The 15,199-nt window shown below is 37.5% G+C and overlaps 1 protein-coding gene across 8 annotated transcripts in view; it reads left to right on the top strand.

Moving 5' to 3' along the window:
• Window positions 1-15,199, top strand: part of kcnq4 (potassium voltage-gated channel subfamily Q member 4) — a 53,842-nt gene that overhangs the window by 25,105 nt on the left and 13,538 nt on the right. For all 8 annotated transcript variants that reach the window (XM_078954611.1, XM_078954610.1, XM_078954609.1 and 5 more), the window contains exons 2-8: window positions 8,550-8,640; window positions 12,807-12,933; window positions 13,013-13,188; window positions 13,581-13,706; window positions 13,860-13,970; window positions 14,063-14,158; window positions 14,232-14,320. In XM_078954611.1, coding sequence (XP_078810737.1) covers window positions 8,550-8,640; window positions 12,807-12,933; window positions 13,013-13,188; window positions 13,581-13,706; window positions 13,860-13,970; window positions 14,063-14,158; window positions 14,232-14,320 — 816 coding nt within the window. The remainder of the gene's footprint in view (window positions 1-8,549; window positions 8,641-12,806; window positions 12,934-13,012; window positions 13,189-13,580; window positions 13,707-13,859; window positions 13,971-14,062; window positions 14,159-14,231; window positions 14,321-15,199) is intronic.

Here is a 15,199-nt window from a genome sequence, read left to right as displayed (position 1 = left end):
AGCTCATGATGTGTGTTTAGTGTTTCTAACACTAAACAATAGCATCCTGTTTTTATTCACACTTACTCTCATATTGCCATGCATCCATCTTCAGAACCGGCTGTATCCCATTTATGGTCACAGGATTGCTGGAGCCTATCCCAGCTGCTGTTGGGCTAAGGGACAATATAGAGACACTTTGATATTGCAACTGTGAAAATGTTTCCTTGTTTAAAACTAACACATTTTTTGTGCCAAGTAGTACTACATCTAAACTCACCACATGGTAAAACAGTGTCTTTATTTTTTTTTAGTTACATTTATTTGCTCCTCACGGAAGAGTCATTTTTTTTCTTTCTCCATGGCCCTAATCCTCTTCCGTAGCTCTTTGATCCTTTGTCTAATTTATTTTCTATTTGTTCTGTGTTACTGAAGATTGAGAAACTATTCTGTTTGGAAGACAGTCCCATACACTTGAAAAAATAAATATTAAAGTGACAGATATGTTCAGATTTTGTGCATAGAACTAGCATCCAATGGCTACACTTGTGTGGTAGTTTTGGTTTCTTCTGACTTTAATATTGCAACTGTCTGATAATTTAGAACAATCTTTAGAGAAGGATTTTTGCATTTTTAGGTTTATTTTCTGCATTTGTCTATTAGATGAAGCCATTTACTTTACAGTTACATTTTGTTTCCAGGTTTTGTTTGCCATCATCTATTGTCACACAAGGTTTCAAATTAAATCCCACACAGCTTTTCCTCCTTTATTGAACTAAATCCTGGTAAATTATGAGCTTTGCTTTTTTGATCCTGTTTACCTCTTTTCTGTTGTCTCCATGGGGTTCAGGTTTTATGTTTATGTAGTCAGGTTAAAGAATTGAGTAATTGCAATGCTCTGTAAGCAGTGTGCTACAAAATAACCATATGTTACACAATGCACAAAAAAAGTCAACAGATGCTGTTGAGGCAGAATGTAGCCAAGGCCGAGTAGTGCTCCCTCTGATGTGCCGTGAGACCAGTCCTGCTGATTTGGTGGAACTGATGCTTCAGTCTTTATGGACGTTTCCCCGAAAGGGCAGGATGGATGCTGGTCCTGAGATGAATGGAAGGCAATGCTGCTAAAAATGCTACCTCAGCAGTAACACGACTCCCTCTCCACATGCAGCACACGCATGGCCTTAATGTCTACTCATGGATATATATCTTTATTTTTCAGACGTATGTATTTACTTACACGTGGGATATCTCCGCTGTCTCTTTTGTCGAGAGCGCCACATGCTGATCCGAAACTCTAGTCGGAAAGAAAAGAAGCAGTTTTCTTTCCTATGCTGATTAAGTCATTTTTTTCGTCTCTTCCTGATTCACAGCAATTTGGGTAAATAATCCTCAGAAATGGAACTTTAAGATGAATTTTCTTTGTATACGGCCTCCATCTTTGGAAAAATGTCACATGAACATATTAAAAACACCAAAACCATCATTTCCATCAAAGTGGGTCTTTAAGGAATGAAGGAAAAGTTGCATTACACAATGTTTTTGGTAAATGGTAAATGGTAAATGGCGTATACTTATATAGCGCCTTTCTTCCTACAAGGACAAAGCGCTTTACAGTCACAGACCCATTCACCCAGTCACACACACATTCACACACACAGTCACACACTGGAAACAAATTCACATTAATGCAGAATCCTATTTTTGTTCCTTTCACTTTTCAAATAATCCAGTAAACCCAAGTGAATCAAATTTATGAATGAAAACTATTTTTTTTTACTTTATTAGTTTATGTATTATGAAGCAGCAGTTGGTTTGCTGTGGGGTCTGGAATCATAAGCAGTGAGTCTAAGCCCCTCCCCTGCCCCTTTACCTGTACACATCCTCCACAGGAGGATGCGTGTTCTACACAGCGCAATGTTTTTCTTTTATTTGGAGCGCTCTTGTGCCCCATTGGAATAACTCCCACTGGCTGGGGTTGCTGGGAGATGTAGTGTGTTTAGAACTCTAGGGATGATTCCCGGCGATGACCAGAGGGGGAGACAGAGGCTTCTGACAGATGGCAGCCGACCCTAATCTTCTCTTTGTGGACCAACGCAGTGCTTTGAGCTAATTGAGCGGAAAAAGGCAGGTGGTTTGGTCAGCACATTACTCAGATGATGAACTGCTAAAATGCATTGTTTGCACTAAGTCAAGATAGCATTTTGCAAAGGCTTTCATCTGGAGCTAGAGCATGAGCACACATCACTGGACTGAGAAATATAACGTGTTAATTTGGGGGGTTGTTCACGCTTGATGTGATCTGTTTCACACTTGGGATCCGGCGTCTTCATGCCCAGCTCGAGTCTGACTGTCTTTCTATTTGTGGTGTCTGGTCGGTTGCTAAGTGTGGCAGACGAGAAGGCAACAGTCTGAGAAGTGGCTGACTAAGGCCTCTTACTTAGGATGACAAAGTAGCTGTTATTTAGAAAAGAAACGACAAGCTTTTCAAACTATCTGGTCACGACTCTTTTTAGGGAAGTGTTAAGACGATATCTCAATCCTGACCTGGAAACACAGTGCTCTCATCTAAACATTTGCATCATTTCCTTTAAAAGAACAGACACCAGCTGCAAATTCAACTTTCTTACTCTCTTGTTTCCCCCTTTTTACATGGATCCAACCGGATCCAGTAATTCCTGCCACCTTCTCTCTGTCTTCAGCCCTGCATTTCGTCAAAAAAACTTTGAAAGTGAACAATGTCATCTTCGTATTTGACCACAGGGAGGTGCTCTCATGACCAACAATCATTGACATCACACATTGGTTATAAAGGGGATCAATGAAGTCTGCAGATCTCTGTCACCAAAAATGAGCAATTGAGCAGGATCATCAGCATATGTGTGTACATTTTAGCACTAACAAAATCAATATAGCTCATTCAAAAACAAGAAAAACTTTCCTACTCTCAGTTTTTATACATATAATTAAGTAACAAACATTTAACAGTTTTTGAAGTTAGGCTGATTCGGTAAATATCATAACTTGTTTTCTGTTATACTTATTGGAGTAGATGGAAACTTGCTCCATTCTGAAGCCAGCTCCTGTTGGTCATTTGAGGAACTACAACATTTGGCCTCAGAATGAGGTGGGCTTGGGAAAGACAAGCCATTCGTTAGCTCAGTTTAAAAGAGGGAGCAATTTTTTTATGAACCCTCAAGTTAAAAAAATACCAAATCTACACCAACCATAAAAACATTTAAAAAAAACAACTCTTTGATTCCTATTTGTATTATTTGGGAAATGTTTTCTTTTCATCGATGGACCCATGAGGGGGCTCAACAAAATTTTCACTTTACCCTACTTCACTCAATAACCCATTTTTAGAACATATTTTACCCTGTAAATGCTACATCAAATATTCATTTAACGGTAAATAAGATGTTTTCTAAATCTTTAATGAAATAAAAAGAAATTATAATTTTTTTAATTAGATATAGATGGTATCAATTGTGATATGTTGAGTGATTTGAAGAATTAATGACCAAAATTGCATTATTTTACAAAGGAGTATTAGGACCACCATAAAAGAAAAAAAAAAGAATAAAGTTGTAAAAATTATGAGAAAATAAACCGTAAAATTATGAGAGAAAAAGTTGTAACATAATAGAATAAAGTAAACATTTGACAATAATTAAATTGTTAAATTATAGATTAATACATATATTTTTTTATTAGGTTGTACATTTACAAAAACAGTAAAGCAGATTCAGTGAGATTCTTGAGCAGCATAATGTCCATCCGATTTCTCTGAATTGTTTACAACCCAATCAAAAAGGTTTGATTGTCTTTATTGAAACCTTTATAAAGCTAAATGTAACATCCTATTTTTGAAAAAGCATGACTTTTTCCTTGTAAAGTAACTCTTTGAAGTATTATGACTTTATTCTTGTAAAAATTCTTCGTATATATTTGTTTATACTTATTTTATGGTGGCCATTGTTCTCTGTTCTATTCTTGAATTCAAATTCTTCGTATACAGTGAGTTAAAGTTCAGTTTAATTCAATTCAGTTCAGTCAAATTCTTTCAAAACAGCAAGTAGTCATTTAAAGAAATGAAAAACAATAGATTAGTTATTCTCACCCTGAGTTTTAAATATTAGCTAAATGTTTTCCCGTCAAAAGTGTTTTTGAATTGAGCAGGAAAAGCCCTTCTACTGCCCCTAGTTGAATGATGAGGAACTACAGGGCAGAAAACATGAACCAAGTTATTGGGTTTTGAAGTGAAGTTTGGATCATGCTAATGATATAGGGATCTAAAAAATGCACATGTCAAATATGAAACGATTGGATTAGATGAGGTTTATTAGAGCTGACTGGTTCATCTACGTATGTTAGAATAAAAAAAGACTGAATTTAGAAAACAACTGAAAATTCAGGTGTTTTTGTTATCTGGTCAGGATTCCTTGCAGTAGAGTCTTTATGTTGTGATGAGGAGAGTTCAAGGAAATTAACCGTTGCTTGGTTTTTTCCTCCACTTTTGTGTTTTCTTCATGTTTTTTTCAACCCTGCTGGACATCTTTATAGTAACCTTCTGATGTAATTTCTTAAGCTAGATTTGATTCCCCCTTCATTAGATTTTTGTTGATCCCATAACTAATCTAGAAGAGCGATCACTTTTATTTAAGGCCTTGTGAACTGGTTCAAGCGTCCAGCAAGTGCTCTTCAGTTTAACACGCAGTCTTCCCACAACCACGGCTGCCATAAAAGCTAATCCTGCCCAGCTGTTAAGTTTTCACTCACAGAAACGTTGATATTTAGGTTATGGTTCTTGTTGCTGAGCTGCAGGGCTGATGTGTCGCACATAAACACACAAGGGGCTTTGCAGGTTAAGCCTTGCAACATCTCAGGACTGCCTGGCTCCCATCAGACTCATGCAGCTCGCTTTGATTGCCTTACTATAGTTAGACTAATTCCAGGGTTGTTAAATGAACTTAAAACTTTTTTTTAATGGCCAAAGTGACTTCATAAGTAGACATTTATGTCTCATACTTAAATCCCCAGGATCTTCTAGTTGTGTCAAAATAATACATATTTTTTACGTATTTATTCAATTAAATTTATTAATTTTGGTAAATTGTCAAAAGTAGAGAGCGCTTATCACCGATACTCTGATATTTGTTAAAAAAATTAAACATAGTGTAAGTTGAACTTATAGATCAAAAATGCTTATATCTAAACTTTTATGTGCTCACGCAGGCACTCACACACACACGCACGCACGCACGCACGCACGCACGCACGCACTCACTCACACACAAACACACATATATTTAAAAATATGAGCACTGAAGCAGAAAGCAAGTTACTTTAAAATCAAGAAGGCATTTTTTTAAGTTGATGTTTAATATTTTGTCAAGATAATTTTTTGTTAAAATATCTAAAAGAGGGCTTTTTCAACTATTTAAGTATCACAGTATTTTAAACCAATGAAAAAAGTAGGTTTATAGTTTTACCATAAAAGGTGTTGGTTGTTTTTTTTTGGCGCTGACTCAGACTGGTCAGAAGGTAACTTTCCACAACCGAATCTTTTCAACCATTCATTTTCCTGAACAAAAACCAAACTATGTAATTAGATATGACTTGAACTGAATGTTTAGAGTCTGTGTTTGTTACAATGAAGGATCATTTGAACCCTGAATCCAGACGGGCCTTCCTTGTTAGTGTAGGCGGTGCAGCGTCTATGGATTTAGGGTGTGCTTTCTTAAAGACAGTTTCCAGTTCACAGGTGAAGTTGATTCTAAACTATTTTAAAACCCACAGAGAAAGGAACATGTCTGGATTTGTCTAAATTTGTCTTGTTTGAAAGAAAAATGATCTACGAATCGATACATACAAGATTCAACTAACTTTGTGGCGATACGATACAATCCAACTCTTGTAGCTAAATAGATTGGGTGACCCCATAGTTTCTGGTTGACTAAACACCAGATAGGTGACCAGTAATTACTGAAGCATGGTTAGCTATAAAACAAGCAGGGCAGTAGCTCACAAGGAACAGGGTTTGGAGACCACTGTTCTAGAGTTACTGTGAACGCAGTTAATACAGCCTGACTGACTGATGGACTTTTCTCTGACTCTTTTGTCCTCCTTAATGTTCATTTGGCAGAGCTGGAACTAAATCATTGTTTTGCGATTCAAAAATAAGTCTCAAGACTTTGTCCTCAAGTCCCGAGTCACATCAGAAGTCAAAGCAGGCAAGTCCCAACTCAAGACCAACACTTCTCAACTCAAATCCGAGACCAATGTTTTAGGTTCTTTCAAGTGTTTTTAATGACGGAGTAATATTATTTACACAGACCACATGTGCTTTTAGGAACTTTATTTATTCATCATTATTTTGAACTTGTGCTTGAACAGGAAATAAACAGAATACAGAGATTTTGAGTATATGCATGATTGAATTGATTAGAATCATACGTATAAATTGAAGTAAATATTTCGCATACACTCCCACACATGCATACTAAAAACCCTTAAAGCAGTAAAAAACAAAACGGTAGATAAAGCAGCAAATAGATAAAGTTTGGAGAGTTTACAGTCCCATTTATTTAACTGTAGCCAGTAGCTACAGTAGCTGACAAGCTATAGCGTCAGCTTTCATGCAGAACTTACCGGTCTTTATGGAACTTTAAGGGGTGGACGAAGTTGATCGTTGTTGTGTTTCTGTCGGTAATTATTTAATCGGAATGGTCGGCAACTGCAAACCGTTTTTGGTGAAAGCCTCATAACTTTTATACCGGAACGTAATAACACCGCCAAACCGTAACTGGAGCTTTGACTGATGGATCGTCTTCATTGGGCATCTTGCAATTTGATTGGTTGGCTGTCTCAGATCAAACCAGCATGGACCTAACTTGATTGGATGTTGTGCCGAGAGCACAGATAGAGAGATTGTGGTGTGGTCTATATCAACATGCGTGGTAAACTTTGGGTATTGGGGAAATAGCAAGTCTCTCCAAGTCAGAAAGTCAAAGTTGAGTCTAAAGTCATCAAATTCATGACTCGAGTCCACACCTCAGTTTTTTTTTTCAAACCATCATGTTTTATTTTTTAAACAACAAAAACAAAATGTTTCTGACATAACTGCTTCAAACATTAAAACCTGCAATTTGGGCCTGTTTCTGTTCTTTGTGGTTATAATTTTGTCATTTTAATGTATTCAGGTATTGCTTGTAGTGCTGTGAAAAAAGGTTATCATATGTTAAGTGAACACAACATACATCCTTCACTGTAGTCCAGTGATTGGACATCCTTATGCTTGCATCACATGTACATAAAAATGGAAAAAGTCAAGACACAACAGGGAGAGAAACGGACAAAGTTAGCCATAAACTGATTAATTACTTCCAGATCAATTTTAGAACATTTTACCAAGATAATCTTATTGGTATCATTGGTTTTCAACCCATACTGCTGTTACTCTCATAATTTGATTGATTTTTCAGAACGTCTTTGTATCCTTTACATCCCTACTTTTTGTTTTAGTGAAACTCCCATGTTAGAAAATGACTGCTACTTCACTCACTCAGTATCACTTTGCTGTATTTGCATTGTCGCGGATCATTAAATCCTTTCTATTTGCAGTTTATTTATCTGTTGGCTAATCGTGCAGAGTGAACCTTTCATGTTTTACCGTGTTTTCCAGACTATAAGTCGCTGCGGAGTATAAGTCACACCAGCCCAAAAATGCATTATAAAGTAGAAAAAAACACAGATAAGTCGCACTGGACCATAAATCGCATTTTGACGGGAAGTTTATTTGACAAAATCTGAGACCAAGAACTAATAAGTTCCACAACCTCATATGACACAATCATAGCAAACTGTTTATCTCATAATTTCACAGTAATTCTTTCTCATGCATACTTATTTATTTATTCCTTTCATGAAGCATCATTGGCCAACTAATACTCTGTTTTCATCCTGTATTTGTAGAATGTAGTCATTTTTATTCCATTTCTGAATCTATGAAATCATTGTAAAATAGAATATTATGTTGTTAGCCTTCAAGATCTTACTGTAAAAAAAAGTTTGCTGATTCTCTGAGTCACATAACATACTCTTAACACTCAACATACCTCATACATCAAATTGACACAGGATGTTCATCTCTGTTACTCACAAATGAACATAACAGGAAGGTTAACAATATATTTATTTCAATTTAGTTCTAATATAAGTTGCTGCGGAGTATTAGTCGCACCCCTTGCCAAACTATGAAAAAAAGGGTGACTTATAGTCCAGAAAATACGGTAATTACTTTCATTTTAAGTGGACTCGTAACCCTTGTGTTATCCTAGGCACTTTAACGTTGGGAGTTGGGTCATCTAGACCCACTGGACAGGGCACTGAACCTTTTTTCTTCAATGATTTGTGATCTTCACTGGTGTCCATGGATTACATGAAATCTTTCCACCTTTATCCACCTTTGTCATGGTAGGGAAAACATGTCAATGTAAGGGTGGGGTCATCTAAGATGGCACAAGGGTTAAAAACCCACAGTTCACATAACTTTGTTTTTATTTTCTCAGTTTTCTTCTAGTGCTCAGCTGTTTGGTGTTGTCAGTGTTCTCCACCATCCCCGACCACCAGAAAATGGCCAACCAGGGCCTCTTCATCCTGGTAAGACCTTGCTCCTCTGCTTCTTTGATGTCAAACATCAGCAAACGTTTTCTGTATTTTCTCGGCCTTTCACATACGCCAGAGTTTTCACATTAGTGCATGCTAAAGGCACAGATAGCTGCGTAAGCAGGCGGTGGATTCAGGGGATGTCGACTGTGCGGAAAATCACAACCATGATGCACTAATCCAAACAGTCTATCCTCTAATCTCTCTTCCTCTATGCTTCAGCTCCTTTAGTGAAAAGTAAGGGACACTGGCTTTTTGCTTCTTGACCTGACTTAACCACTTCTTCCACTCCTCCCGCTCACTTCGCTCATCTTTATTCGTTCCTTGATGACGTTTCCATCCCATTACTTATTTAAATTACCCAAATAGTCACTCATGCCTTTAGTGCACCTAAAATAGCCTTTTTTTTACACTTGAAATCTGAAATTAAAACATGTTTTTATGAATTTACAATATTTATTTTACAGTTTTAAATGTAAAATGTGTTCTTGGTTCCTAACGGTTAAAAAAACTGAATAATCTTACATGTTAAAATGTTTACAATCCCTAAAAAAAAATTTTTTTTAGGTTATTTTAGCCCCTCAAAGCCCGCTATATCCAAAATTTACAGAAAAGTCCTACTGCCCCTAGTGGAATGATTATGCACTACAGAGCAGAAAACATGGACCAAGCTTTATAAAATGGGTTTTTAACCCTTGTGCTATCTTAGATGACCCCACCCTTACATTGACATGTTCTCCCTACCATGACAAAGGTGGATAAAGGTAGAAAGATTTCATGTAATCCATGGACACCAGTGAAGATCACAAATCATTGAAGAAAAAAGGTTCAGCGCACTGTCTAGTGGGTCTAGATGACCCAACTCCCAATGTTAAAGTGCCTAGGATAGCACAAGGGTTACGGACAGTTTGGATCATGCTAATGAGATAAGAGTCTCAGAAGTGTGTATCAAATATGATACAAGTGGTTAGACAGGGTTAAGGAATATTTTTCACATCAAATGTATTTTACTTTTGATTTTTCTGCACTTTTATATAATTCTCTCCTCCACACTCCAGTTCTTTTACACCTCTTTGATTATTTTAGAGATTGCTAAGCAACCGTGAGGACATTAAGCTATTCATAAACAGCGATATGACAGTTTAAGCCAAATAGATGACTTGAATGCTCTGTTGAAACAACATGACAAGCACTTGTTACACAAAGAGGAGATTTAAAGTTGCCATGAAGCATCTAGCACCGTCCTCCAGAACCCACACGCTGCTCATAAAAACAGAAGCAGCTACTGTGATGTGGCACACTGATGTATGGTTATCTCAGCAACGCTCTGCCTCACTGTCTGCTTTATTCCAAATACAAATTTGGGATAAAATTTGGGGGTTAAAATGCAGACAAAGGGTGAAGAAGCTTTTAAAAAGTAGGATATTATTGCTTACATCTTGGGGTTACTGAAAATGACCCTGGTCAACACAGAAACCATAAAATAAGACTGAAGATTGTTAAGCGTATATTGTCCTATTACGGAATTTATGAAACTGTTGGACTAAAAACAAAGATTATTAAAAAAGTGGAGAGAGTGCACTTCGGTAATTTAATGTTAAATGTTAAGAGTTTGGGCTTTAATTAGTCTTTAATAAGTTTCAGAGATGAACTAGACATAGAAAATGTACAGTGATGCTAACGTTATCAAATTTTTTTAACAGGTTTTCTTTTTAAAATTTGAGTTTTTAATTCAAAAGCACCCTTATTCATTCACAGAAGAGGATTTCAGTCGCATCTGCTGAGATGTTTTTCAGCTTGTCTTCTTTAGATTTCAACTTAATAATTATTAACATGACTTAACATCAGTTTCTTATGTGATGATTGAATAAAATGTGTTTTTTCATGAAAATGAGAAATTTAGTCATGATCTCTTGAAAACATTGTTTGTTTTTCTTGAGTTATACATACTTATTTAGAGTCAAGTTAAAAACGTTGCAGTTTGTAGGAGATGTGAACTGAAAAAACATGATTATTAAAAATTATTGAACATATCCCTGATTACTTTGCTTGTTGTCAAACTAAGACAGACTTTGTACATTTCTCAGTCAGAAACAACTTTCAAGTCATCGTCCTTTCAGTAGGTTAGCCGGCTTATTGCACTTGCAAGATCCGATCCTCTACAGCAGTGTTTTTCAACCTTTTTTGAGCCACGGCACACTTTAACCATGACAAAAATCCCACGGCGCACCAGCATCCAAAAATAAAAAAAAGGAGAAACTCATAGTCTGTATCGATCTACAGCCCCTCCACAATCTCACATGCATTTTTGTGGTAATTGTGGCAAAAAAAAATGAAAGCTGCAGCTGTTTTTTCTAAAAGATGTAATATAGGTTAAGTTAGAAGATTTAAAAACTGTTTGATGTGTTTTCGTTGTGGTTTCAATTCGTTTGACAAGGACTCACTTTAACCCAATGCATCATGGGAGATGTAGTGCAAACAGCCACCGAACGCAGAAAGACAAGCATCTCTGAGCTTCATTGTTTTGTTCACTTTTTCCACGGTCTGATACCGTAGTCTGTGGAAAGCAAAACCACTGAAGACGAGCTTTAGCTAATATTTTTGTTAGAACTAAGCGACTTTATGAGCAGAATCTGAACAAGGAAGTGAAGACTTTAACCACTTCTGATTGGTCAGACTGATGGCGTGTGATTAAGCCTCCAAGAATGATTGGTGGAGACAGTTAAAGGGGCGGGACTTTTCAGGAAACAGTTAGAGCTGCGGCTTAATCGAAGTACCGTCAAAATGTCTTTAGAATCAAATAAACACAAAGAAAAAAGTATTTTACAATCTTTTATATTCAGAACTAATCAGTGTTTTATCAGGGCCTGTTTGGATGAACAAAGAGCTGATATCCTGGAGATGGTAAATGTTTTTAGATCAGTGAATGAGGGCAATTTCACATGGCAAACCTGACCATCTCCCACGGCACACTAGTGTTGGCACACTGGTTGAAAAACACTGCACTACAGGCAACAATCAATGATCTTCAATTAAAAAAAAAAATTAAGTTATAACGAGCTAAACTGTTACCAGAGGAAAACAGTTGTTGCTATCTTGTGTTATCAAAAAAAACATTTGCCGATGTGGCCCATCTTGTCTTCCATATGTACTTGCTCAAGCCTAGATTAACAATAAAACAGCCATGAGACATTCCCATCACATCTTTCGCTTAATTTCTGTTAGCTGCAATGACTTGCCAATATACGGGTCTCTTGTCTGTTCCATTATACTTAGGTAGCATTTCACTGTTAGCAAGCTGATTGTAGCAAAGCCAATTGTAGCAAAGCCAATAAAACGCAAACACCTACGCTGCCCACCACGCCTATAAATAGGTCAAAGATGCAGGAAGGAAGAGGTGTAGAATATATGGAGCCACAGTTTGGGTATGCCATCTAGTTGCCTCCAGGAAAAAGTTTTGCCCCCAATTTTGTAGTGAATATTAGTATCAGTATTGACCAAGATTGAGAAACCATCACCACACAATTCTTTAACCCTTGTGCTATCCTAGGCACTTTAACATTGGGAGTAGGGTCATCTACACCCACTAGACAGTGCGTTAAAACATTTTTCTTCAATGATTTGTGATCTTCACTGGTGTCCATGGATTACATGAAATCTTTCCACCTTTCTCATGGTAGGGAGAACACGTCAATGTAAGGGTGGGGTCATCTAAGATGGCAAAAGGATTAAACACTGCAAAACTGTGAAAAGCAATATTTTCGAATGAAATCTGAAGCCCCTCAAATTAATTGCTATGCCCCTGTATTGTGTATGTCGGCCCATCTGGGCTTCCACTCTGCTGTTCCCATTTGCCACTTCCAAAGTCTTCTGCCCCCTATATAAAATGTTCTAGCTCTGTCTCCTCATGACATTACTCTACATAGTAAAAACATTCTGGGACACACAATAAAAGGGTGGGGCAAAAAGGTAGAAGTTTGAGTCACCACAAGTTACTCCTTCAAACCAAAATAATGAAAACTCTCCCTTAAAAACTTTCTGCATTTGAGAATTTGCTTTATATTTAAAGGTAGAATTGTTTACTTTTACTCTTGACCAAGAAGCATTTCTATCAGTGGGAGGTCAGAATGTCAAGTGTGCTGTTTCTGTGTGCTCTGCAGGAGTTTGTCATGATCGTGGTGTTTGGCATGGAGTACTTCATCAGGATCTGGGCCGCTGGCTGCTGCTGCAGATATCGCGGATGGCAGGGACGCCTCAGATTCGCCCGCAAGCCCTTTTGTGTCATAGGTTTGTTGGAGTTCCAGCACAAGTCCATCGACTCCTCTGGATTTCTGTTCCCTCACTGCTTGCTCTGTTTCCTCCACAGACTTCATAGTGTTTGTGGCGTCACTGGCAGTGATTGCTGCAGGGACGCAGGGTAACATCTTTGCCACGTCAGCCCTGCGCAGCATGCGTTTTCTGCAGATCCTGCGCATGGTTCGAATGGACCGACGAGGAGGCACCTGGAAACTACTGGGATCAGTGGTTTATGCTCACAGCAAGGTGACAACTGCTCATCAAATGTTTTTTTCAGTTCTGGTGGTAAACAAATAAGAAAACTGCAGTCAGAGATCGATGAGGTGTTCAATGTAATAGTTGTTAATTCCCCCCAAAAACACCAAACTCCCTTTTATCCTGTAATTTGTAGCCTTTAGTTGGTCGATTTCTGCAGTCAAAAGGCTGGCATCCCGTCTGTCAGCAGCAGAATGCACTCCGTTAGCTTTTAATGATAGAAAGATGCAACACAACAGTGGAGCCCCGTCAAAGTGCAGATCAAATGCGATCATGCGGAGAAGGCAGCCAATAAAACTGATAGCGATGTAGTAATGACGGCAAGAATTACGATAGATGTGCTGCTGACTGGTGTGAGCGATGCCCACATCTCTGTCTCACAGGAGCTGATTACAGCCTGGTACATTGGCTTTCTGGTCCTCATTTTTGCCTCATTCCTTGTCTACCTGGCTGAGAAAGACATCAATTCAGATTTTGGTACCTATGCAGACTCCCTCTGGTGGGGAACTGTGAGTATGCGCCGTGCTTTCACTCATTGTCTCCTATTATTACTCAGTTTTTACTACATTCTTGGTCATGTAACTAGCAGATTTATTTGCTTTAGAGTGTTTTTTCCCCCCAAACATATTTACATAACACTTGTTTTTCCCACACATGCTCAGATAACTCTGACCACTATTGGTTATGGTGATAAGACCCCTCGCACATGGCAGGGGCGGCTTCTGGCCGCCGGCTTTGCTCTTCTGGGGGTCTCCTTCTTTGCCCTGCCTGCAGTGAGTTTCCTGTATTTCCCTAGTTTGTTGAGTCCTCCATTTTAGACAGATTTGACCTCACTGGCTCAAGATTTTTACCACTGTGATGCCAGGGAATTTTAGGCTCAGGATTTGCCCTGAAGGTCCAGGAGCAGCACAGGCAGAAACACTTTGAGAAGAGGAGGATGCCTGCTGCAAACCTCATCCAGGTAAGAATGATTTCTTATCCTGGAGTTTGTTCTTAACTGAATCATGACTCCCTGTTTTTCTGCTTTTGTCCAGGCTGCTTGGCGACTCTACTCTACAGACGCCAAACACTCCTATCTAACAGCTACGTGGTACTTCTATGACAGCATGTTGCCGTCATTCAGGTAGGTGCCTCTGTGGGTCATTTCTGAGCGGATTCAGCCAGGATCAGGAGTTCTTGTAGCCTTCATTAATTTAGGCAAAGATTTGAAAAGTAAATCAAAAAAGTTTGCACAAACCAAAACATTTTGATGTGATTTTTATTCATAAAACACTCTTTGAAGTCTCAACAAAGGAAGCTGTAAACAGTGATCCTAAATAAATATACAATTAAACATATATAACTATTAAGTTTTATCATCATTTCTCAGTTATTTTTTAATTTGCTTTCTTTGTGTTATTTTATTTCAGTTGTGCATTTTTTTGTCAATTCCTGTGATTAAAAAAAACTTAAACTTTGGATTTTGTTCATTTTGTTTGAAAATGTTAAATATTAGAATAATTTGAGAATTATCAGTAAAATTACAGGTTTGTTTGTATTTTATGTCTTTCAGTTATTATCTCTGAGTCATTGTGGACTTATTTCCTTAATTCTTCTTCAAAAAGACCTTTTTTTATCTGTCCAAATAGACCAATTCACTTTGTCTTTTTGGACCTTTAATCTCCACAGGATTATGTAAAATCACTGCACAGAAAAGCGTTTTGATTTTAAATCTAAAAATAATTTAGAACACAGAAGAAAAGGTAATTTCTAAAATATCCAGTAACAAATTAATTTATTTTAGGAAAAAACAGTATTTAATTACAATTTTTATGATAAATAAAGCCTGCATGGGCTGTTTGGGTATTTGTTTACAGACTGGAGTAATTGCTTTTAGTTTATACCATTCTCTTTGAGTAACAATGCATTGTACAGTCTTTTAGCTGACTTTCTGCCTGAATTTTTTTTGGCATACTCGATGACCATATTGGACTAAAAGGACCTTAAATAAATGTACTGGAGT

The sequence above is a fragment of the Oryzias latipes genome, chromosome 11 (assembly GCF_053564925.1).
Source record: "Oryzias latipes strain Hd-rR chromosome 11, Olatipes_Hd-rR_3.1".
Lineage (NCBI taxonomy): Eukaryota > Metazoa > Chordata > Actinopteri > Beloniformes > Adrianichthyidae > Oryzias > Oryzias latipes.
The sequence above is the reverse complement of the archived record's forward strand: the minus strand, read 5'-3'. Positions and strand labels throughout refer to the sequence as shown.